This window comes from Podarcis liolepis (assembly GCF_965112155.1).
Source record: "Podarcis liolepis genome assembly, chromosome: 1".
Classification (NCBI taxonomy): domain Eukaryota; kingdom Metazoa; phylum Chordata; class Lepidosauria; order Squamata; family Lacertidae; genus Podarcis; species Podarcis liolepis.
In genome coordinates, this window is record NC_139554.1 from 88,157,343 (window position 1) to 88,179,820 (window position 22,478).

Genomic DNA, 22,478 nt, shown 5'->3' on the forward strand with positions numbered 1-22,478 from the left:
ATTGCATTACTTTGCCTTAGGACCAGAAGAATTATCAAAGAAGTTGCTGAAATATTTGGACAGAGCTCCTTTCAGAAACAGCAAGCTGGGGAAAAAGGGGTGCCTTGTAAATCATCTTTTTAGGAATATGGACATTAGTCAAAGTTTGAATGCTGCCACTGATGTGCTAATTTGCAACCCCAATAGAATTGCTTCTAGTTAATAAGATAACCTCCTGACTAAAAAGGGACCTTTTGGCTAGATATATAACTTGAAATGTATATAATAGGGAACTGGCATAATTTATTAATACTGGAAATAACGTCCGAATATGGAAAGCATTAGAATATGGGCAGGGGAAACAGATTGCAAAAGCTAAGATATTAAACAAGGAATCTACTGTGTTTCTGACTATGATGACACAGATTTGCTGCTGTGAGGCTCATAGAGAGGCTTCCACTGAAAATGCTGTGCACATCATACATAGTTTCCTTCTTTTAAGAAGTGCCTAAAGCAGTGGCATAGCTGTGCTGAAAGTTGCATGTGCAAGTATCTTGGGTAGGATTTAGGGACCCTGTTTGGAAAGATCACAGGTGAGGGTGACCTCAAGAAGACCCCTGATAAATATGATGGATGGTAACATGAAAACTGCTCAGGCTCTGTGGAATACTGATGCTTTGTTTTCACGGCTGCGTTTCTGCAAAAGTGTTGAGCGTACTGTGGCCACTGTGGCCAATTAATTAATATCCCAACAGCCACTGGGCACATGTGAGCATTCATTGCTTGTACCATAGAGTTGTATGCATCTTTTTTTTGCACCTTCAGCTCCTGGGTAACACCTTCTGTTGCATCCCATACCTGACTAATACGCAATACTGCTTTTCTTCCTTAATGCTGCAAGTTTGATGCCCCTGGGCCCTTCCAGGAGGGAGCCAGCCTGTTGGATTTTGATTTTGATCCCATTAAACCTGATAACAGCCCTGTAGGGAAGTCGCCTACGCCTGCTGCCCAGGTTGGTTTACTGCTGCCATTCCTTCATTAAATGTTAGACAATATAGACCTCATCAGTCATGATGGGGATGGGTGTGTATGTATGTATGTATGTATTCATAGCAACAGAAGTACATGTGGAGACTTACAAAATGTATCTACAGAGTCTCACAGGACTCTTCCTGATGATTTGCATTAATAACCGTAGCTTATGCTTTTTAGGTGTTTCAAGTACACTAACTTGGTAATTCTTAGCATAATCTTGTAGAGCAGCCCAGTGTTGTTTATACTACACTGCTGATCAGGGAGCTGAGACTTGAAGAGATTGACTTGCCTAAGACCATCTAGGAGTCCATGACTTAGTTGAGATTTGAACCACAGATTTCCTGCAGTCAGTTATGAGTCAACCTTGGTAGGCTTCTCGTTGCCTTGTTGCCATTATTATTATTATTTCGACTGGGAAAGTAATCTGTGGATTCTGTACACATAATACATAATATCCAGTAGGTAACTGCATTCTGCAGCTGAGTTTCTCCTTCAGCTACCTAGTATATCAGAAGTCTGCTCCACAGTAACTTGCAGCAGAGCTTTCAGTGTGGCTGCCCCTCTCCTACTTTCTAAAAAACCAACTGAATACATTTTTTCTTTTGACGAATTTTCCCAGCTGGATGTAAAAAGGTCTCCGTCTTGGGTGTTCCTTTCGTATTGTTATTAAACTGATCTGCACCTGGATTTTTGTAGTGTTCTAAAAACTAATTTTTAGCTGTTTTATGGTATATTTGTAAATTGCCTCGAGATGCATGCAAAAGGCAATCAATTAATTTAATCAATGGCTCTCCTACAGCACATTATCTGCTGAGCCTGTTTAGCTTCACAGGAATCTACCCTCATCTGGCAGATGCAGAAATTGTGACGTAGTGAGATGAAAATTGGCCATCTCGTGCAGTGTAAATTAGTAGCAGTTAGATTAAAGAACATGAGGGATGAAATGGATAATTCAAAATATCACACAATAAGCTTGCATTAATGTCAATGAATGGTATATTATTAAATGTGGTATCCAGTGCTGGACCTGAGCGGGAGGCAGTTTATGGTGTGTTACTCTCCTCTTCGAATCCCTTCCAAAGCAGGACTTTTTGTGTGTTTCAGCATGTGTATATGTTACTGATAGTGTAGGAGGCTCCTACAGGGAGAGCGAGGGTCATTGAAAATTGCCTCCCTCTCTCTTCCATTGATGGATAACTTGGTTGGAGGAATCCTCTGGGTGGTACAAGGAGACTTTGTATGTTTGCACTTTCTGTGTTGGCTGAATTAATGATGTCTCAATGTGTTTTTATTCCTGTTGCTCTTTGCTATGCTTAGTCTTTGCCTTGGGATTTATGGGAGGTAAGATTTCTATTAATACAGCTTTCAGTGCAATAAATTCTACCATGTGCTGCTTGGCATGTGTGAGTACTTCCTTCTGTCACTATCATGCAAAGATGATTATTCTTGTCTTGACCTTCTGTTCTCATCCTCCTCAGTGCTATGAACTAAAGTGGTGTGGTACAGTTGCAACCTCTTCTGCCCTTTGTCTGTCATGCTGAGAAGAAGTCTCCATCCCCTGTGCTTTGATATTGCCTATTATTAATGGCATTGACTGAAGCACAAACCTTCTTGTTGCGATAATTGTAGACCTTACTGCTACTTTTTACCTTGTCAAAAACCAAAGAAACCCCTGCATGCCATTTCCTACCTCTCGATTGTGTAGTATGCATACTTCTCAACTACCCCCAAACAATTCCTTATTCTATACAGATATTTAGTATAATGCTGTGCTTGCTGATTTGCTGCCGTGGCTCACTAATAACAGAGATTGGAGATCTCTCCAGTACTGCTGGAGAAATGAAACTTTCCTCCTTTCTTATTATGCTGCCAGATATTACACTGTAATAAATCAGTTGAAAAAGCCAATGGCTTGTAGTTTCCAGACTTTCTTCATAACATTTTGGGCATGTTGAGATATACAGTGGTGCCCCGCAAGACGAATGCCTCACAAGACGGAAAACCCGCTAGACGAAAGGGTTTTCCATTTTTGAGCTGCTTCGCAAGACGATTTCCGCTATGGGCTTGCTTTGCAAGACGAAAACGTCTTGCAAGTGTTCCGATTTCCCCCCGCTTTCCCCCCCTTTTTCTAAGCCGCTAAGCCACTAATAGCCTTTTAGCTGCTAATCCGCTAATCCTTTAATAGCCGCTAAGCCTTTAATAGCCGCTAAACCACTAATAGCGCTAAGCCGCTAATAGGGTTGCTTCGCAAGACAAAAAAACCGCTAGACGAAGAGACTCACGGAACGGATTAATTTCGTCTTGCGAGGCACCACTGTATAGCTTTGCTTGAGTCCACCTGCTAGCAAGTAACCTTTATTCTTTGCTTTTGTGCATTTCCTGTTGTCTTTATTAATTCTATATCTTCACAGGAGGACTTCTTACGTTCTAAGTTAAAATTTAAGTTTACTCATTTGGCTTACTTTATCTGCCATCAGATGTCTTTTGAGGTGTGATTGGCCTTTAAAAAGAATTGGCCTACATTGGTTTCCCATTGTAAATTCATCAAATTGTCTCAAGAAGTTGACTTCCTTGTCTTTCCTGACCCAAGAACCTTCAGTATTCCTTCTTCCTAAGCATTTTCTCTGCTGTTTTCCCTCCTCCCTTTCCTCCTCATGTAAAGGTTTAGTGAATAGATTGTGTCCTCAGGATAGGTAGCCTTTAGATTTAGATCAACCACCCCAGAAAACTGGTGCGCTGTGGAAACAAGCACCATATTTCTTCAAACAAATGTGTATGAATCTCCCCACCTTCCATTATTTTCCTTGCTATTTTTCCTCATTGAAAATATATATTACGTGTATAGGTCCCCAGGCCACCCCTCAAATAATTTCACACAACACGCATAATTTTAGTTTTGGTTTTTGGGCACTATTTTGGCCACAACTTTATTAAAATACAAAATCTGAGTGGTTGTTTAGACATTGGTTATGACTATCTGTCCCCCCGCTAGGGACAGAACTGACATTCCGAGCTCCGATCGGAAGCCAGTTGAAGGGAAAGTCAATGTTGGGAATCAGTTGAGCTGAGCGTCAGTCCCACGCCGCTCACCCAACCAGCTCCCCAAGGCTTGCCGGCCCTGGTCCCATGACAGGGATTGGACGAAATCGTGGCAAGTCCCAGGATTCCTTTAACGGAATTCCCTTCAGCACAATTGGAGGGGCAGGCACAGCCTATCCTGACCTCTCCACCACCAGCTTATTATAACCAATGCCTAACCACAACCTTACAAGTTGTGACGAATTGCTAAGTAGTAGGCAAAAACCAAATGGCATCAGCCAAATCGCAAAATTCCTACTAGGCCCCTGCACCAAGGCAGACAACCCCATGACAGGCAAAGCAAGGTCAACCAGAAAACAGGGCGGGCGGGCAGGTGATCCAATGCACTCTGCAAAAGAGAAAGGAAAACCTGAGAGCCCCAATATTTAAAGGCTATGGTCCCACCCACCAATTTGCTACATGCAATTTGCCCCAGCAACCCGGTCATCCAATCAATGCACCAGGCAATAGCCATTAACCTGCCTGGCAACACAGGGCTGGCCTGGTGGCCCACACTGCAACACGCACTCTCATTTAATTGGAGAATGCGCTTTATCACACAGCAGGGTTTAACTGCCCCAAAACATATAGCAGCCCAGTGAGTAAAGAATTGCTAGCTCAACCACCAAATTAACTGATTTAAATCTAAACATCATTGAGTACTGCATTACCAAAACTTCAGTGTAGGGAAGTTTTGGTTGTTGACTCATTTCATTCCGTATAAAAGCAACACAGAGAAGCTAGATAGCCCCCCCCCCCCAAATAAAGAATTATGACAAGTCTCACCTTAGTTAAAATTACTCAACACAAGTTCTGGCTACTGATTCAGTAGCTTGCCACCCTAGTTAAAAAGCTTATTAAGCCCGACAGAAGGCATTGTTGTTCAAAATGTATTGTCAATAAAGCCAACCATTAAAGGCAGGAAGTGAGAAAAAGAATTGTAAGCTACTTGTGTGGGGTACTGTGGCTTGGCACCTTTCTGTGCAGTTGAGAGCAGCCCAATCAGATGAGAGATTGCAGTGGACTACCCATGTAGCTGTGCCTCAGCAACTGTGGTTGTTGAATGGAAAGCCAGTGTGTTGTGGCCTCTCTTGCCCAGTCATAGTGTATGTACAACTACTCCAGAAAAATGGTGCAATGTGGAAACAAGCACCATATTTCTTCAAACAAATGTGATCTCTATTATCCCAGCTTTAGTTGTGATGTAGGATGTTAAATACCTACCCTAAAGTAGATAGAGATTATGAACCACCAATGTTTTGCTTCTCTCTGAACGGCAACCTTTAACCTAAGATATCTTCTGCTGCTATTTGCTCTGCTTGCTTTTGTAATATCCTTATGTCATGCTGATGGCGTGCTTCTATAGTTATTGCTGAAACCATTATTGGCTGAACAATTTATTAATTTCAGATTCAAAATATAGACGTTTTTAAGTGGAACATTTCTCCATGAAAGGTCATTGAATCCATGCTGATATTATCACTGTATGTAGTTTGCTTCTTGTCAGGAACTACCTTTAAGTCTATCTAGCAGTGTTTTGTTGCTAGTTAAGCATTTACCTAAAAAAAAATTACATTTAGTGATCGTTCCTTCTTTAAGCCCCTGCTCCCACCCTCTGCCAGCAATGGTTATTCTTTAATATATTTTTTTAAGGACATAATCACCTTCCCCCCAGGATCCATCCAAAATTATGGCGCATTTGACTCTTACCTGTTCAACAGTTCTATTTACCCTGGGATTATTTCATTGTCTACTCTGTCTTACTTCTCACTGCACTCTTCTCATTTTTGTAACTTTATGTAACCATGCCTACTGCTATCTCCTCCCATCTCTGTTTCTCTCTCCTCCCTCTTTCAAATTCTGCCCATCAGCCGGAAAAGACTCCATCTAGCAGCGTTCAATCTATGGATCAGTTTCCGGCCGATAATCCTAGCAATAGTGCGTTCGAGGTGGACTGGCCTGACCAGCCCACTGAGACTAAGATCAGCCAAGTAAGTGAAAGCATTTGAAGTGATCATACATTTGAAATTGTCTTGTTCTGGCTGGTGTGCTCTAGTACAAGCCTTACTCAGTTGTTATTCTTTGGAATGCATTAGGCTGGGGCAAATTTAATGACCTCTTGCTCCTAGCACTCTTCCAAAGGAATTAGAATTTACCCATTCCCTAGGCACGATAGTAAAGCACATCTCCTTAACCGTTTATCTGGACTGGGGGGAAACTGGTGTGGTCTAGTGACTAAAAGTAATAGCTTGCCATGGAAATTCTAGAATTATTTTATCATTGGTTTTAGGGATTGGTGAGCAGCTGTGTACCCATAATAGAGATGCATTGCATCCCTTGAGTTTTTAAAGCTGAATGTTCAGAAAACATTGGAGGAGGGTTCTCTGAGTGTTCAACTTAATATTTGAAGGGTTCGATGCCAGCCCACCTCTGCCTGTTTCCCTCTCTCCCAAGGAAAAGGACTAACTGTGGGGAAGACAGAATGGGTATCAGGTGGTGGGAGAGTGATGTAGAGAAACACTCTTTTATTTTCTTTTGGAATATTTACTGCTAAAATGTCTAATAAAAATGCTTCCAGTTTCTTTATAAATGTATGTTTTAGCATTTTTTTGAGTTCCTCGTAAATCATGTCCCAATTTTTTTTTAATTTGGGGACAAGTCCGCCACTTGTGGAAAAAGGTTCCTATGGTTTGTTTACACCTCCAACACTTGTTACTATTGTTTTTATTAATTTTAGCTAATTTGGATGGGGTCAGGTACCATCTGTAGGTCATTTTCATAAAGTTTTCATTAATCAGATAGTACACTATAAATTTTAAATCTTTTTTTCCATAATTCTTCCCATTTTTCCATTTCAATTGGGTAGCCGAAATGAGCCCACTTCACCATGACTTCCTTCTTCATCTTTCAAATAATAATAATCTATATGTTTTTGATAATGTCTTCCTATTATTTAATATTAATTCTTTTTCTAGGTCTTACATCTTTGTATCAAATCCATTTGTTTTTAAATCTAATTTAAAGGTTTCATTAAGGTGGTAATATTGTAGCCAGTTCATCCCTGTCTGTCTAAGTTCTTCATATCCTTTAAGTTTTAATTGGTTATTTTCTTCTTCTAATATTTCTTTATAGGTGAGCCAATTAATTTCCATGTTTTCCTTTTTCACTGCTATTGCCTCTACTGGAAACAACCATCAAGGGTTTTTTGGGTTCCAATAGTTTATTTCCCCCCATACAGTAAAAAGTGATCTCCTCCTTATATGGTTAAGGAATCCTCTGTGCATTTTGACTTTGTCATATCCAAGATAACCATGCCAGCCGAACCTATTGTCCCGGCCTTCAATGTCTAGTATATTGGCATTTTTAGTAGTATCCATTCTTTGAGCCATACTAAACATGCAGCCTCGTAATAAAATTATAATTTAAGGTCTGGCAGCGCGAACCCTCCTCTGTCTTTTACTTCCATTAGCAGTTTAAACTTAATCCATGGCTTTTTGCCCTGCCGTATAAATCTAGCCAGGTCTAGGGGCAACTTCGCCTTCTGTTGCATCCCTTTATCTTTCGTCTTGCTGCTCGTCTGTCTCAAGATGGCAGAAGCACAAACTATGACCCGGCACTGAGCGTGCTAGTCTGGAAGTCTTTCTAGCAGTGTTTTGTTGCTAGTTAAGCATTTGCCTTTGTTAAATATTCTCAAAGCCATTGAGAGAGGGTATTCTGTAGATCCAGCTCTATGTTTTGTACAACAGGAAAATAAGCTACCCTGGATGGGATTGTGTAACCCACCCACACCAAAACACAATTCAATGAGATCTCAATGAGCATTGTGCTGTGGGTGTGTATAGGGAATGAATATTCAAATGCACATCTGCATCACTTGTTCACACAGAAGTTTACTCTACAAGTTGATTTCCCATGCTGTTTCCTCCTGAAGAGAGCCAGGGGTTGTGGATTGTGATAGATATTGTGACATCAAAGACCCATATATTGGTGGGATGGGAAAGCTATTTTAGGATATATGAATATTTTCAATACTCAAATATATTTAAAAGCAGAATCAAACAGCCTGATATAAATGTAACTGATACAGATATGGGCTGCCATAACCCAGAGAATCTGCTTTTCATGCAGAAGGTCTCAGGTTCAATTCCCAGCATCCCCAGCTAGAGCAGGAAGAGACTGCTGTCTGAAACCCAGTCAGGGTAGACAATACTGAGCTAGATGCCTTCCTATATTCTGATATTTCCCCCAACAAGGTGTTTGATCCAAAGACACAAAGAAGAGATAGGGGTTTTAATCTTTATAATATGACTTTTGCAACAAAATAAGCTATAAAGTTGAGAGTCCAAATAAAAGGACATGAATATTTTATGACATAAAATAAATTACCCCAAATGTTATAAAACAAGATAAACCAAAATATCAGATAAGCTTGTTAAGTCCATACTCAAATTCACCTCACAGTTTCAGGCTTTACTTTAGCTCACTATAGATCATATATCTATATCTATATACAGGATCTATCTATCTATCTATCTATCTATCTATCTATCTATCTATCTATCTATCTATATCTATATACAGGATCTACCGGTACATATCTCTCTGTCTGTCTGTATATATTTATATATACTGGTAGATATATAGATATACATATTCTGTGACTGGAAAACCACAGCTTAAAAACAAATACATTTAGTGGTATTTCCTTCTTTAAACCCTTGCTCCCACCCTCTGCCAGCAATGGTTATTCCTTTTATATCCTTTTTAAAGGACATAATCACTTCCTTCTGTATTATGGAATTAAATCTACTGAGATGCTAAATTCAGTGACAAAATTCAAAATGTGGCCCCATTCCCATCTTCTGCAGCAGAGAAGGTGTCACTGAGACAGCACGGCACTGCCTTTATGGATTTGGCAGTGCATAGAAGCAGTGAGGGAGAAAGCAAGAGGTACTTAATGATGTAGGATGGATTTTTAGAAATATCCAGGGATGCCTTGACAAGGCTAAACCAGGACAGCATCCTCTGGAGAACAGTGCTGCCTGATGCTTGACACTGGCAGTCTTCCAGGGCAGTTCTACTTGCACTGCCTGTAACCATGGAAGCTCCATCTGCACCCTAACAATCCACTCCATCCCAAGGTGAACTACCCTGGTCAATAAATGGAGGCACTTTTGCCAGACCATTGGCTGCAGCGGTAATGTTGACCCCACCTTCCGCCTGGGATCCATCCAAAATTATGGTGCATTTGATTCTTACCTGTTCAACAGTTCTATTTACCCTAGGATTGTTTCATTGTCTACTCTGTCTTACTTCTCACTGCACTCTTCTCATTTTTGTAACTTTATGTAACCATGCCTACTGCTATCTCCTCCCATCTCTGTTTCTCTCTCCTCCCTCCTTCAAATTCCGCCCATCAGCCGGAAAAGACTCCATCTAGCAGCGTTCAATCTATGGATCAGTTTCCGGCCGATAATCCTAACAATAGTGCGTTCGAGGTGGACTGGCCTGACCAGCCCACTGAGACTAAGATCAGCCAAGTAAGTGAAAGCATTTGAAGTGATCATACATTTGAAATTGTCTTGTTCTGGCTGGTGTCCTCTAGCACAAGCCTGACTCCGTTGTTATTCTTTGGAATGCATTAGGCCAGCGCAAATTTATGACCTCTTGCACCCAGCACTCTTCCAAAGGAATTAGAATTTACCCATTCCCTAGGCACGATAGTAAAGCAGGGTATAAATAATAAATTATTATTATATTGTTGTTCTTATTAATGAGAAGGGGCAGGCAGGCAGAGACTACAACCTCCCCTCCATCCAAACAAGCAAACAAAGGCTTACTCACTGCCTACCTACCACTCTGATAATTTTCTTCTCTTTGTGTTTTCAATGTAGGGAAGTTTTTAAATATTTGATGCTTTGATGTGTTTTAATAGTCTGTTGGGAGCTGCCTAGTCAGATGGGCAGCATATAAATAACAGAATTATTATTAAGTTCAACAATTCCTAATTTGTTCAAGAGAGATTTTGCTGTTAGAAGTGTCAAATAAAGCAAGGGTTGCTATGTCCTGCTGCATGTGGGATGGGAGTGAGGGGGAGATCGTGAGAATTTTACCTAGGCATTGTTTATCCTGCATTGCTGAGTTTCCCTGTTGTCAGAATGCATACTGGTTCCTTGTGTGTGGCTTTGTTTTAATGGAGTGTGGCCCACAATTATTTATACCAAGTGTGGAATATGTGTGTATTCTTTGGTATGATTCTCCTGAAGTCATTGGAATAAGCTGGTGTGCTTTTAGCGAGATTTCGTTTTCTGCACACTGACAATAATGTTTTTGCAAAATTGGAGCATTTAGCACTTAGCAAGTTTCATTCCTCCCCTACTAGGAAAAAAAACTGCATTTTCTGGGGCTTGGTAGTCTAGAAAAAGGAAAATTAACGGGGAACATTTTGTAAGGTGTGGAGAAGCAGGATAGATAGTACTGTGTGTCTCTCTCCCTCATCATGCTTGGGATCACTTGACAATGTTGATGGGCAGAAGCCTTGGGACAGGTGGAGAATTATTAATACGAATTATTATTATTAAATATTTATTCATACAATACACCATTAATTTGAGAAACCAATCAAGACTAGTCCTTGATTACTATATGAAACCTCCAGGTTTAGAGATAGTATATCTCTGAATATTAGCTATTATTAGCTGAATGGGGAGCAACATTGGGAGGGGGCTAGAATCTGAATATACCGTATTTTTCACCCTATAGGACGCACTTTTCCCCCTCCAAAAATGAAGGGGAAATCTGCATGCGTCCTATGGGGTGAATGCAGGCTTTCACTGAAGCTTGGAGAGCGAGAGGGGTCGGTGCGCCCCGACCCCTCTTGTTCTCCAGGCTTCAGGAAGACACCTGCAGCCTAGGCAGCCCTGTGGGAGGTCCCGCAGGGCTGTCTAGGCTGCGGATAGCAGCTTGCTTCCCGGAGCGCTGGGCGCGCTGAAAGCAGAGCGCCCGGCGCTTTGGGAACACATCCGCAGCCTAGGCAGCCCTGCGGGAGGTCCTGCAGGGCTGTCTAGGCTGCGGATAGCAGCCTGCCGCCTGGCACGAGGGGCGCCCTGAAGCAGAGCGCCCCTCGCGCCGGGCAGACATCCACAGCGTGGGGAGCCCTGCAGGAGTTCCCCGCAGGGCTCCCCACGCTGTGGATAGCAGCCTGCTGCCCAGCGCGAAGGGCGCCCTGAAGCAGAGCGCCCCACACGCCGGGCTGACATCGGCCAGCCCCACAAGCTCGGGGGACAGCAGGGAGGCGCAGCGCCGCCATCCCGCTGTTCCTCGACCTGGTTCGGCTTCCCCGACCTGGTTTTGGGGGGGAAATAAAGGGAAATTTTTTCCCCTTTATTTCCCCCCCAAAAAACTAGGTGCGTCCTATGGGACGGAGCATCCTATGGGATGAAAAATACGGTACCAGTAGGTTTCCCATATTGGCTAATGGGAAACAGGATGCCTGACATGATGGACCACTGGTCAGATTCAGCAAGGGTCTTCATATGGAAGCTAAACAGAAATAGTTGCAGTTTCAATGTAAAATAATAGATTACTAAAAGGGTTTTGGAATGCCCTTTCAATACTAGACTCTCTCAGTCTTGTGCATCAGAGCATATCTATCCTGCATCATGTTGCCTTTATGTAGCATGTGGCTTTGTACGAGCATTTAACAGTGCCTGTATCTTCTTTGCTCCTATATATTCTAGTTCAATATATAGCCAGTTCAGTTAGCTTTGTGCCAGTTCCATTGTAGTGTTTCAACAAGAAGACTCTATAATGACTTCTCTGAAGAGGCCATCTTGGACAATGGCTAGTCAAGTTGTTTAGTGCAGAGATCCGTACTGGAAACCTTTTGAGAGCAACACTTGGATGTGATTTTACTTATCCTAAATTGCCAATATGTAAGTTTCAATCAATGGTGGCAAGTGGCATATGTTCTTAAAGCCCTTGTGGACTAAAAGGAAATGTGACGAGTGTTCATTCATACACTGGAAGATAGAATGGGCAGCTTTAATGATGTGCATAACATTCCTTTCTACATTACCTACCCACCTGTGCCACTGCCATTTCCCTCATACTCCACTATGTAGATAAATAATATACATTTGGGTCAGCATGAAAATGACAAGCCCAGAAGAAAGCCTTATCTATTTCACTAATGGGTAGTGGTATTATTATTATTATTATTCTGCTAAAAAAGAATAATCATTATTGTTTATACCCCTATCGATTTGCATATTTTATTCTTCTGAAGAAAAGAAATGTTGGTAGCATCAACAAAGACTTCCCTGATCTTATCAGTTTCCCCAGAGATGTGGGGAAGGGGGCAGCCATGGGGAAAAAGGAGGAAGGAAAAAAATGTACTTCAGTTGCAAAGCTTCTGTTCATAGATGAAAGGGGGGAAAAGGCAGGAAGACAGAAATATGATTTGTATAGCCACCATCCTTCAAGGCAATCGTTTTTTGAAACTTCATGTAAATGCATTGAAAACTGGACTTCTATCTTTAACAAATGAATGCAAATGGTAGGAGAGAAGCCAAAAAGCACCTTAAATAGCATTTTGGAACTGTTCACCTCAGTAGGTGAACCTTTCAGCAAGTCAGGTCCCCTGTTCCATAGGCTCCATTATCAATCTTTTTTGGTTTTAATCTCTGATAAATGTTTCTTAGCCTGCATTCACACGGCAGTTTATTTTGTTTTCCTGACATTTCCCTAACATAAATTTCTGCTTTATATTCCAGCTTTCACACAACGTTAAAGACACTTCCAGAAACAGAGCGGAATGTAGCTTGAGTTTAGTGCTCATTTCTGCGTTATTTGCAAATGGATTTTTTTTCTTCTAGAAATGAGTGCTAAACTTGTGTTATAGTCTGCTTTATTTCTGGAAACGGTTTTTATGTCACCTGAAAGTTAAAATATATGGCAGAAATCAACAAGGAAACACAGGGAAAATATAATAAACTGCTGCGTGAATGCAGCCTTACTGTAAGATTGAGATGCATGTAGTCTCTATTGATTAACTGCTAAGAGGTAGGAAATTGGATGGGTTCTCACTAGTCTCTTCTTCAGTGGCCAGGTGGTGGCAGTCTTTGATAGCATTGATTCTCACTATATGCTGCTAACTCTGCGCAGCCTTATGTGGTATAACTGATCAGCAGGGTGCATGCCATCTTCATATCTGATCTGATGGTCTATTATTTTAACTGCCGCTGACTTAGAACAGTGAACTTGGTGACCAGTTGACTTTGGTCCAAAAGACAGCTTCTGTTGTTCTGTTGTTATAAGGGTCTGTTGTTATTAGGAAGCGCACTGCCAGATTTCATCAGACTTTCCTTTCCTAGTCCTGCAAGCAGGAATTTTGTCAGCCAAATTCAAATGTTTTACTCAAGGTGAAGTGCGTCAGTTTTTGAAGCTATGCAACTGTATGAAGAGATACAGCAGTTTTTCGCAGCCATAAAAGAAACGGTAGAAACTATGCAATCATGCGGAAGATAGAACCTTCTGGGCACACTGTTGGCTTATGTGGCAAAAGACAGGGTCAGCACTGGAAAACTTGAGAACATGAGGTTGTTTTCAAATGTGAGGTTTTAAAATAGCTCTTGCTTCAAGCTGCTTTGTTATGCAAATGTGAAACCTTCATTAGTTGGATCAATTTCATAACCCAAGTTGCGCTTCGAAACCCCCAAGCATACCCCCCAAAATGAAGATACACAGGATTTTAGTTTAAATTATTGGCAAAATTTAGGCCACAACTTTATTAAATACAGAATGTGAGTAGTATTGGCTTAGGCATTGGATTCACCCGACTATATCAGACTCCCATCTGCTTCGCAGGGAATCTGATAAAAGGGTGAAACACCGCCAGAGGGAGCCCCGCCGGTGAGGACCAACTTGAGCTCCCCTGGTGTCTCCGTGGGGTCCTGGTATGGCCCTAGCTCCTACCACGGGGTTTCAGACAAGACCCAGGCCAACCACTGATTCCTTTAATGGGATACCCTTAACCTTGGAGGGGCAGGTGATGGCCACCCCGCCCCTCCCCACATATCACTGATCCAATGCCTAACCGCCAAACCTTACAAAGTTGTGACAATTGCTACGTGGTAGGCAAAAACCAAATGGCCATGCCAATCTGCCAAATGGAAAAATTCCTACGAGGCCCCTGTTGCAAAACAGGTGACCAACAAAGTCCATAGCAAGGCCAAGTGCACCAAGATAAAGGGCGGGTGGGTAGGCATTTCTCTGCGCGAAGGCAAAGAGGATCAGCAAACAACACGCAGTGCATAAAGTTTTGCAGCCACCCCCTAAGCCACACCATTGGCTTTAGGGTCCAGGAAATATGCAAAATGACCAACCAGCATGGAGCAGGGCATAGCCCTGCCCACCCCAGCAGATGGGAGGTGCTCGGAGGCCCGATAGCAATACGTACCCTCCGTGAAGAGGATCCGATTTAACGCAAATAGTGCAGGAAACCCCTCAAAGGTGCACCTCCTGTAAACTTGACTCATGAAAAATATCTGAGATGGGTGAGACTGACCCACATAGTGCAACCACAAAGACTTAATAAGCAGCTAACTCGATGAGCTCCAGGCTACATTCCAGCCCAGGGTCATTTGCTCTTCCTCAAAGTTGTGCAGCTTGGATCTGTGCCAACACATGAACTTGGGATACCCAACTGGTGCCGATACCTGACTGTTTTAACAGTGTGGGTGCTGCAGTCCAGCTAAGGACTGCAGATGCTCATAATTCTGGCAAGTCCTAAAGATGTGGCAGGTCATGCTCTCCTGGGCATGCTGGGGTTCCAGGAGTTTAACTGGCTTTTGTGTTGCAGCCCACAGAAGCCGCTCCTGCTGGTGCTGAGGCAGCTGGCAAAGAAGCAGCAGCAGCTGGAGCTGAAGCAGCTAAAACCGAAACTGACTCAGGATCTGCCTCAGTAAGACCCTAGGCAAGGGAGAGGGGTGGCGGCGGTGGGATCTCTTTCTCCCATGTTGCTGGCACACAATATATAATCACTGTTTCACTTAACTCAGTCAGATGGGAACCTGTCAAAGCGACACTGTTGTAGCTTCTGTTCTTCAAGTAGTACAGAATCCTTGATGGAGGGGCCCAATTTGCTGGGTTGTGACTGTTGAACAAAGCCCTTTAATTATCTGCAGGTGGTCTTTCAGAAGAAAAATCTCCCCTTTGATGCAAACAGCTAAGCATGTAGCAGCAGCAGTTGCAAGTGGTCTGAGTCAGAAAGAATATCTCCACTTTTCTCCCCAGTCCCAGTTAATCACCACCCTGGCTCTTTCATGTTGTCCAACAGCCTTTGTTGCTCTGACAGATCCCTCCAGGCAAACCATGAAGGCTAAAAGCACAGAACCCTTTCTCATTTCCCCTCCCTAAGTTTTGATTCCACTTTCTCACCATGTCTGGCTCTGCTAAGAAATTTGGCCAGAGGCATCAAATTTGTTGCTCTTACAAGGTCACTGAGTTGTTAGTTCTTGTGCATGAAAACGATGCTGAGGACATAGAGGTCAGAGGCTACCAAGAAGAAGACAGGTAGCAATTTCAGATCAAGGAAAGGGAATAAAAAAGATTTAGAAGAACTTCTGCCTCTTACTATGAACCTATATCTCCTCTCACCCTTGTGACAGACACCTGCTGTGTGTTCCATAATCTTTATACCACCCTGATTTCCCCTCTAATATTTGCCACTGTCTGTGATTCCCTTTTTAAAATTCCCATCTTGTCATGAGTCATTCTCTTCACCTTAATGGCTACTCTGGGCCATAAATTGTAACATCCACGTGGTGGAGGAAAAACACACAATACATTGGCGTTGAATTTTTGAATAATGGGGTGAACCAGTTTAGTGCAGTGGGGTCTCATTTTGCCAAGTGTCTTGTTTCAAGTGTTCCTTGTTGTGTTTTCTTTGCCTCCCTTCACTGCTATGCTTAGAGCTCTCTGCCTGCTGTAGTTGTGGAGACCTTCCCAGCCACAGTCAATGGAACAGTTGAAAGTGGAGCCGCTTCCGAAAGGGCTGACATGCCACCAGGCTTCCTGTTTAAGGTGAGTGTGAGGAAGAACATTTACCTCAGCCGGGCACACATTCCACACCAATGTCCATTAAAATGAATTTGTGTTTCCTTGTCAGTTAAGTGAAGAGTAAAGGCAAGCCAAAGGGAAGAGACAGGATCAAGCATCATTTAGTTCATCGAGAAACCTTGTGCACCATAGTATGGGTGGCTTCCAACAAGTTAGGATCTGTTGTTTCCTCAATGTTAGCCAAAAACATAGCCTTCATAGTAGCATAGAGGACTGTCACAAAAGATACATGAGCTGGACCATTTCTGCCCCCTTATAATTCAAGCACTGTCTCAGGCATCTCTTTTTCTAACTTATTTGGTGAAATAACCAAAAGAAAACAACCCGTTGTGTCTCCCCTCCTTTACACCCTTCGGAGAAAATCATCCTACCATAGAGCTTCTGTGGTTCAAATTTATTTTATTTTTATTTATTAAATGTCTATAATGTCATTTGTTTAAGGATCACAGTGGGGCTTACAATATAAAAACACAGAAATACATAACATATTAGCAAACAAAACAATAACTTTGCAGGACAGGAGGAGGTGGGATAGCAGATAGATAATCATGTTCTCACTTGTTGGTTTGGGTAAAAGTGGGCAGAAGCTGTATGCATCACCCCTTCTTCATGAATTGGAGCAAGCTCTCTCCCTTCACTGGAGTCATTATTTCTTTGCAGGCACAAGCCATGCATGACTATGCAGCCACTGACAGTGATGAGCTACAACTGAAGGCTGGAGATGTTGTCCTGGTGATTCCATTTGACAACCCGGACGAGCAGGTAAGGAGAGCATGTGGGATTTATCATCATCTTTTTTTGCTTCACACACCAGTGTCATATAGTATGTACAACACTGGATTTCAACCAGAAAGACTTCTTTTGAAAACCCCGTTCTCCTATGTGTGTGACCTTCAAGCAGCTAGCAGATGAATGGAGATGATGTCTTGCAAAACCAGAATCTCTGAAGTAACTGTCTGCTTGATTCTTCGAAAGGATTAGTATAGAGCAGGGGTGGCCAGCCTGCCACCCACAAGCCAGCTGAAGCCTACAAAGCTGTCTGAAAGGCCCTGCTAGCTCCTTACAAAGGCACCTCTTCCTTACTTTCAAACGTCTCCTCTGATTGGCTCCAATCAGCACAAAGGGTGAGAAGAGTTCTTCTCAGTGGCTAAATCATGTTGCGATTGGGTGGCTCCTGGGTGCTGGAGAGTGGGACCCTGCCACAGAAATAGTAGTGAGTCTTCAATCCCTCACAACCCTATGAGCCTCTTGTGTGTCGCCATCACTAGATCAGAGCACTCTAGAAACCAGAAGCATTCAGTCCTGTTTCCTGAGTGCCTTATGCAAACAATGGACATTGTTTTATGCAAGGCCTCAATAGCCTTTAGATACTCTTGATGCAAGAGCCACTTTGTACCTCCTGAGTGGAAATGACCAAGATGTAACCATATTCAGTTTTTCACAATAACAGCTTCCTAGGAGATCCCATTGTGTTGAAAGAGAGAGAGAGAGAGAGAGTGGTTTATTTTGTTCATAGACAAGCTCTCTTCCTAAAGTGATAATGGATTAGGAATATCTCTTCTTAGCAAATAGCACCTTTAAAAATGTCTTCTCTTCTCTATTGTAGTTAGCTCCTAAGTGACTTTAGAACAGGAGTGGGGAACTAGATTTAGGCAGCAGGCTGGATCCCTAATTCCCCCATCCTCTGTGGGTCAACGTTGACAGGTGGGCAGGACCTTACATGTGCAGCTAAGTACATTCATCTTCAGATAAGGCTTGAATTTGTCAAATGCAAATTTCAAGACAGGCAAAAAAACAAAATCAATGGAGCTTAGGAAACATAATAGGTCATATTAAGCTCTGCTGTTCTGCTCGCGCAACAGACTTCTGCTTGAAAACTCCTTGTGCATCACTGAATCTACTCCAGAGAATTGTGGAAACCTCCAGAGCAGATTTTGGGTGCTCCTAGAGGGAAGAGGAAGTCCAGTTGCATAAGCAGAACTCTGCTTGCACAGAATTGGATACAACCCAGTGTATCCAGAAATAATAACAGAATCTTCTAGCGCCCTAGCAAATACTAGCAAATGTATTGTGCTGTTACCTTTCATGACCTAGAGTTCACTTCTTCAGATGCATGGAGTGTTGTCCTCAGCTGACAGGTATATATACCCATGAGGAGGAAAATGTGAAAAATTCAGTGAAAGCTCAAATGTATGCAAAAGCAGCACAGTGATTCTTCAAAACCTCAATAATAGATGATAACAAATTTATCACCAATAAATAACTGATTGCCTTGTTTGCTCAAGGTTGTGATCAGCGGCCTAAGAGTCCTAGGCTGCCCTCCTGCTTGTTTTTCACTCTGTACAAACCTTTTGTCTGTCTTTCCCTTTCTCTCCCTGGCAGGATGAAGGATGGCTGATGGGTGTGAAAGAATCCGATTGGCTTCAGCACAAAGAACTTGACCAATGCCGAGGAGTTTTCCCAGAGAATTTCACTGAGCGGGTGCAGTGAGGTCCTGAGGCTTCTTGGTGGCTTCTCTGCATTGAGAAAGCAGAGGTGTTTCCTCTCTCCTTCTTGCCCTGGGGAAAGTCTAAAAGTAATAGAGAGAATTTTAAAGGGAAGAGAAGCCTAAAGGTTGGATTCTTCACAGAAAACAAGCTTTTAGAAGTACATTGAATTCAAAGTGTTGTTATCAAATATATAGGTAATAAAGAAAGACAGGTTGAAAAACAACAACAACTTTCCCCCCCTTTTAATTTGAACAGTGTTGGTGTTCAGGAGGTTTGCCACCAAAGTGGCTGCGTCGTTTTGTGTGAGTTGGACTTAGGGTAACTCCAGCATCATAAGCCTCAAAATACTAACTGCCCCATTACTCTGAAATGACATACTCTTAAGTTTACCTTGTGGGAAGGTGCAGTCAACCTGTCTTGTGTCTGAGGCTGCTTACATGGCATCCCCTAGATTTCAGACCCTGCACATTATTCACACCTGCTGCCATAAGCCCAATGCCTGTCATGCTGTTGAAAAGAAATATTTAGTGTACAGTGTTCACAAATTATGATTATATATATGTGTGTGTGTGTGCGCGCGCGTGCGTGTTTGTTCATCCTTGGGGGGGGATGCAACAAGAACTGTGATTTTCTACATATAATGCAAACAAAATTACCCGCAGATGCACATCAGAAAGAAAAAGGAGGAAGTGACGCCTGATCCAAAGCTCCTTCAAATATGTGTTTTGATATAGTGTATTGGCACTTCCTTTTCTTTGAAAAAAGATACTGTAAAAGTATAAACATGACTTCATTTGATTTTTTAAATTATTATTAAAACCCCCACTCTGTTATTGTTTTGTTAAACTGAGTTTGGAATGGGCATCTAAAATCATTTTACTGCATTTGAAAGGCTAGGGTGGAGAGAGAGGGCGCTGTAAAATACTAACACGGGGAAAGACATTTACAGTTTTTGTTTCTTCCATATTTTGGAGAACTCTGCAGGCAACTGCAAGTCCCTCTCCCCCCATTCATTTGTTTTATCTCACCTGCAGTTTGTGAACAGCCTGAACAGCTTGAACTTAGAAGTTTTGAGTGGCTGCAGCTGTGTGTAGTAACTTGCACTGATGTCTGCCCTACGCTTGGCAAATCCAAGCAGCTGTGTCACCTACCAGTTGCTGCTCCATGATAAGAAGTTAATACCAGCCCATTCAGTTGTACCTGTGTGGCTGGCTCTGGAGAAGGGAGCCTTTCTGGGCAGCCACAAAGATAAAGAAGATCCAGTGCTACACCTGCCATGTCTCTGATACCTGTGTTGTGCACTAGCAATCTTGACACTAGAGGCAAATAACATGCCCTTGTGCTGTTACAGCCTCCTAGCACTTCTTGCAAGATCATTGTTTGTGGAAAGCAAACTGCTGGCACAGCAGTTATTGCACCCCACCCATTTATTTCCCAGTGCAATGGCTCATAGGATTAAGGTGGGAAAAGAAAATATATTAATGCATGATTTTTAAAACAAACAAACAAACAAACAAACAAACAAACACAGTGGATTGAACTTTCTTATTTTTAAACCTTTGCAACATAACCTGCCAGCATGGTACTTTTTCAACTTTTATTTTAGGAAACCCTGTTTCTCAGAAGGCTGCCATGAGTTTTTCAGGGGGAAGGCCTATAACAAGAGGGCCAACGTCAGCTTGCCCACAATTACAGTGCGGAGCTGGGTGTTGTCTAGGGTGCACTCTCAGTTCATGCCAGGCCAAGTGCACTGTTGAATTGGATGTGCACCCTAGAACATGCCCTGGACGCCCCTTTTTTTGCAAGGCCACAGGCTTACAGAGCATATATGCAGGGGTAGCCGAATAAAAGGTAGGAAAAGTTTCTGCATGGTAGACAGTTGGAAAACCACTCCTGCCATTTATACAGTTGACCTCATATTGCCTCCATTGCTCCTGTTTTGTTATGTTATGTGTATTGCTAAGTTGCTAGGCAGTTTTTATTGTTAACAGTGCTCTACATATTAGTGGCAACAAGTTGGTTTTCTCCCGACACAACTGAATCCCGCAGTGTTACTTGAATAGCTGACACAGCTACTGAGCTCTTCACATCCTTTTATGGCTGGGTTCATTTACTTCCAAGTTCCACTTTGGATTTTTTTCTATTTTATTTCTTCTTTGCCTTCAAGGGATTGCTTTAGAACAGGCTACCTCCTCCTGCACTGGAATACATTGGAATCTTTTGTATTGACTAATCTTATAAAAGATAAACTGCTTTTAGCAAAGCATGGTATGCTAAGTTACACCACTATATATATATATATATATATATATATATATATATATATATATATATATAGTAAAAAAATCAGACCAGCTTAGCTTATATAATCAGAGGGTGTGTGAGAGAATTCAGGTGCAAAGCTTTCTTTCACCCAGTAAAAAGTGAATGGTCCAATTTTGCATTGTGGATATAAATCATTATCCAGAATTGCTGCACAGCCAAGAGTGCACACAAAAAAACCCAAGGATATGGGGAATGTGTGTGTGTGTGTGTGTGCTGTAGATTAGTCACAACTGCATATGCAGTTACAACCACTTTATCTGTGTCTCGTGGAATTATTCTACATAACAGTGTTTTGAATCTTTTTTTTTAATGGCTCAGTGGGTCTTAACCCTCCACCCCAACACATTCTAGATTTTGTGATGCTCCCTTCCTTCAGCCAAAGTTGCATTGTTTAAATTCCTCTGTATTCCAGAGCTGCTGTCTGTTAAAACTAGCCCACCACAAGGTTGTACGTTGCTGTGTTGTTGATGGTTGCAGTAGCATATTCCCAATTCTTGCATCATTTACAGCCTCTCCTAAAAAACTCTCTATATTTTTATGCATTTGTAAAACAAGTTGTCCTCCTTTGAAGGGCAATATTGGAAGGGATATCTAAAGGAATATCAATTTTAAAAATACGTTTATCCTGTAAGGAAGGTCTCATTGTAAAATCTATTTTTATGAAGAAACAAGGGGGGGGGGACCCCAACCCTGTGGATTTTATTTTAAAAAGATAATTGCCAGATTCATGGTGTAACATTTAGGCTGTGATCCTGTACTCACTTACCTGGAAGTACGCCTCATTGAATTCAATGGAACCTACTTTTAAGTAAACGTGTAGGATTATACTGCTAAACTGCTTCTGTAGCTGCTAGTGCATAGGTATTTGTGTAGACTTCTAATCATTGTCTCTTTTTGTTTGGTCTTTGTGTTTTGATTTTTCAGGCAAGTGTTGCAAAAACGTTTCTGATCAGCTTTTCATTTTGTTGTGGAAAAACAGCCATCAAGTACTGTATTATGTCCTTAATGATGCTTTATTCTGAAGCTGTACAAAATGGTATAGCTCTTAGCCTTTAAAAGAACGGTTGATAAGCTTGTAGTTTTCAGGTCTTATTAAATTTTCTTCAGTTGCTGCAACAGGGAAAGGGGTCTGTCTCACTGATCACTATTTGCTCCTGAAGAAATCTGCTCAATAAAGGGGGAGTTATTCAGCTAAATAAAAAGCCACCCATATGGCCTGGGTCTTCTACAAGATATACTGTACACACAATGCTCACCGATGTTACTAAATGGTTGTGGACAGCCCTGAAAGAAAAGGCAGATAGATTATCCCAGTGTAAACAGGCAACTAGTGAATGACCCATTTGTTTTAAAGATTGGGAAAAACTAGACAAATCCTGACTGTTCAAAAATATCTGCAGATAGGGTATATAAAAAATTTATATTGAATTGCATCCAATAAAGTTGTCCCAT

At 42.0% G+C, this 22,478-nt stretch overlaps 1 protein-coding gene across 37 annotated transcripts in view; it reads left to right on the forward strand.

Moving 5' to 3' along the window:
• BIN1 (bridging integrator 1) overlaps nucleotides 1-22,150 on the forward strand; it is a 114,548-nt gene extending 92,398 nt beyond the window's left edge. For 10 of the 37 annotated variants that reach the window (XM_083489690.1, XM_083489702.1, XM_083489700.1 and 7 more), the window contains 4 exons: nucleotides 14,954-15,055; nucleotides 16,066-16,176; nucleotides 16,873-16,974; nucleotides 18,595-22,150. In XM_083489690.1, the coding sequence (XP_083345816.1) occupies nucleotides 14,954-15,055; nucleotides 16,066-16,176; nucleotides 16,873-16,974; nucleotides 18,595-18,702 (423 nt within the window). In that variant the 3' untranslated portion in view covers nucleotides 18,703-22,150. Of the gene's footprint in view, nucleotides 1-880; nucleotides 992-2,331; nucleotides 2,356-5,963; nucleotides 6,084-9,512; nucleotides 9,633-14,953; nucleotides 15,056-16,065; nucleotides 16,177-16,872; nucleotides 16,975-18,594 lie in introns of all 37 variants that reach the window. The other 27 variants (XM_083489704.1, XM_083489674.1, XM_083489683.1 and 24 more) reach the window with 5 other exon arrangements.
• Nucleotides 22,151-22,478: the final 328 nt, after the last annotated feature.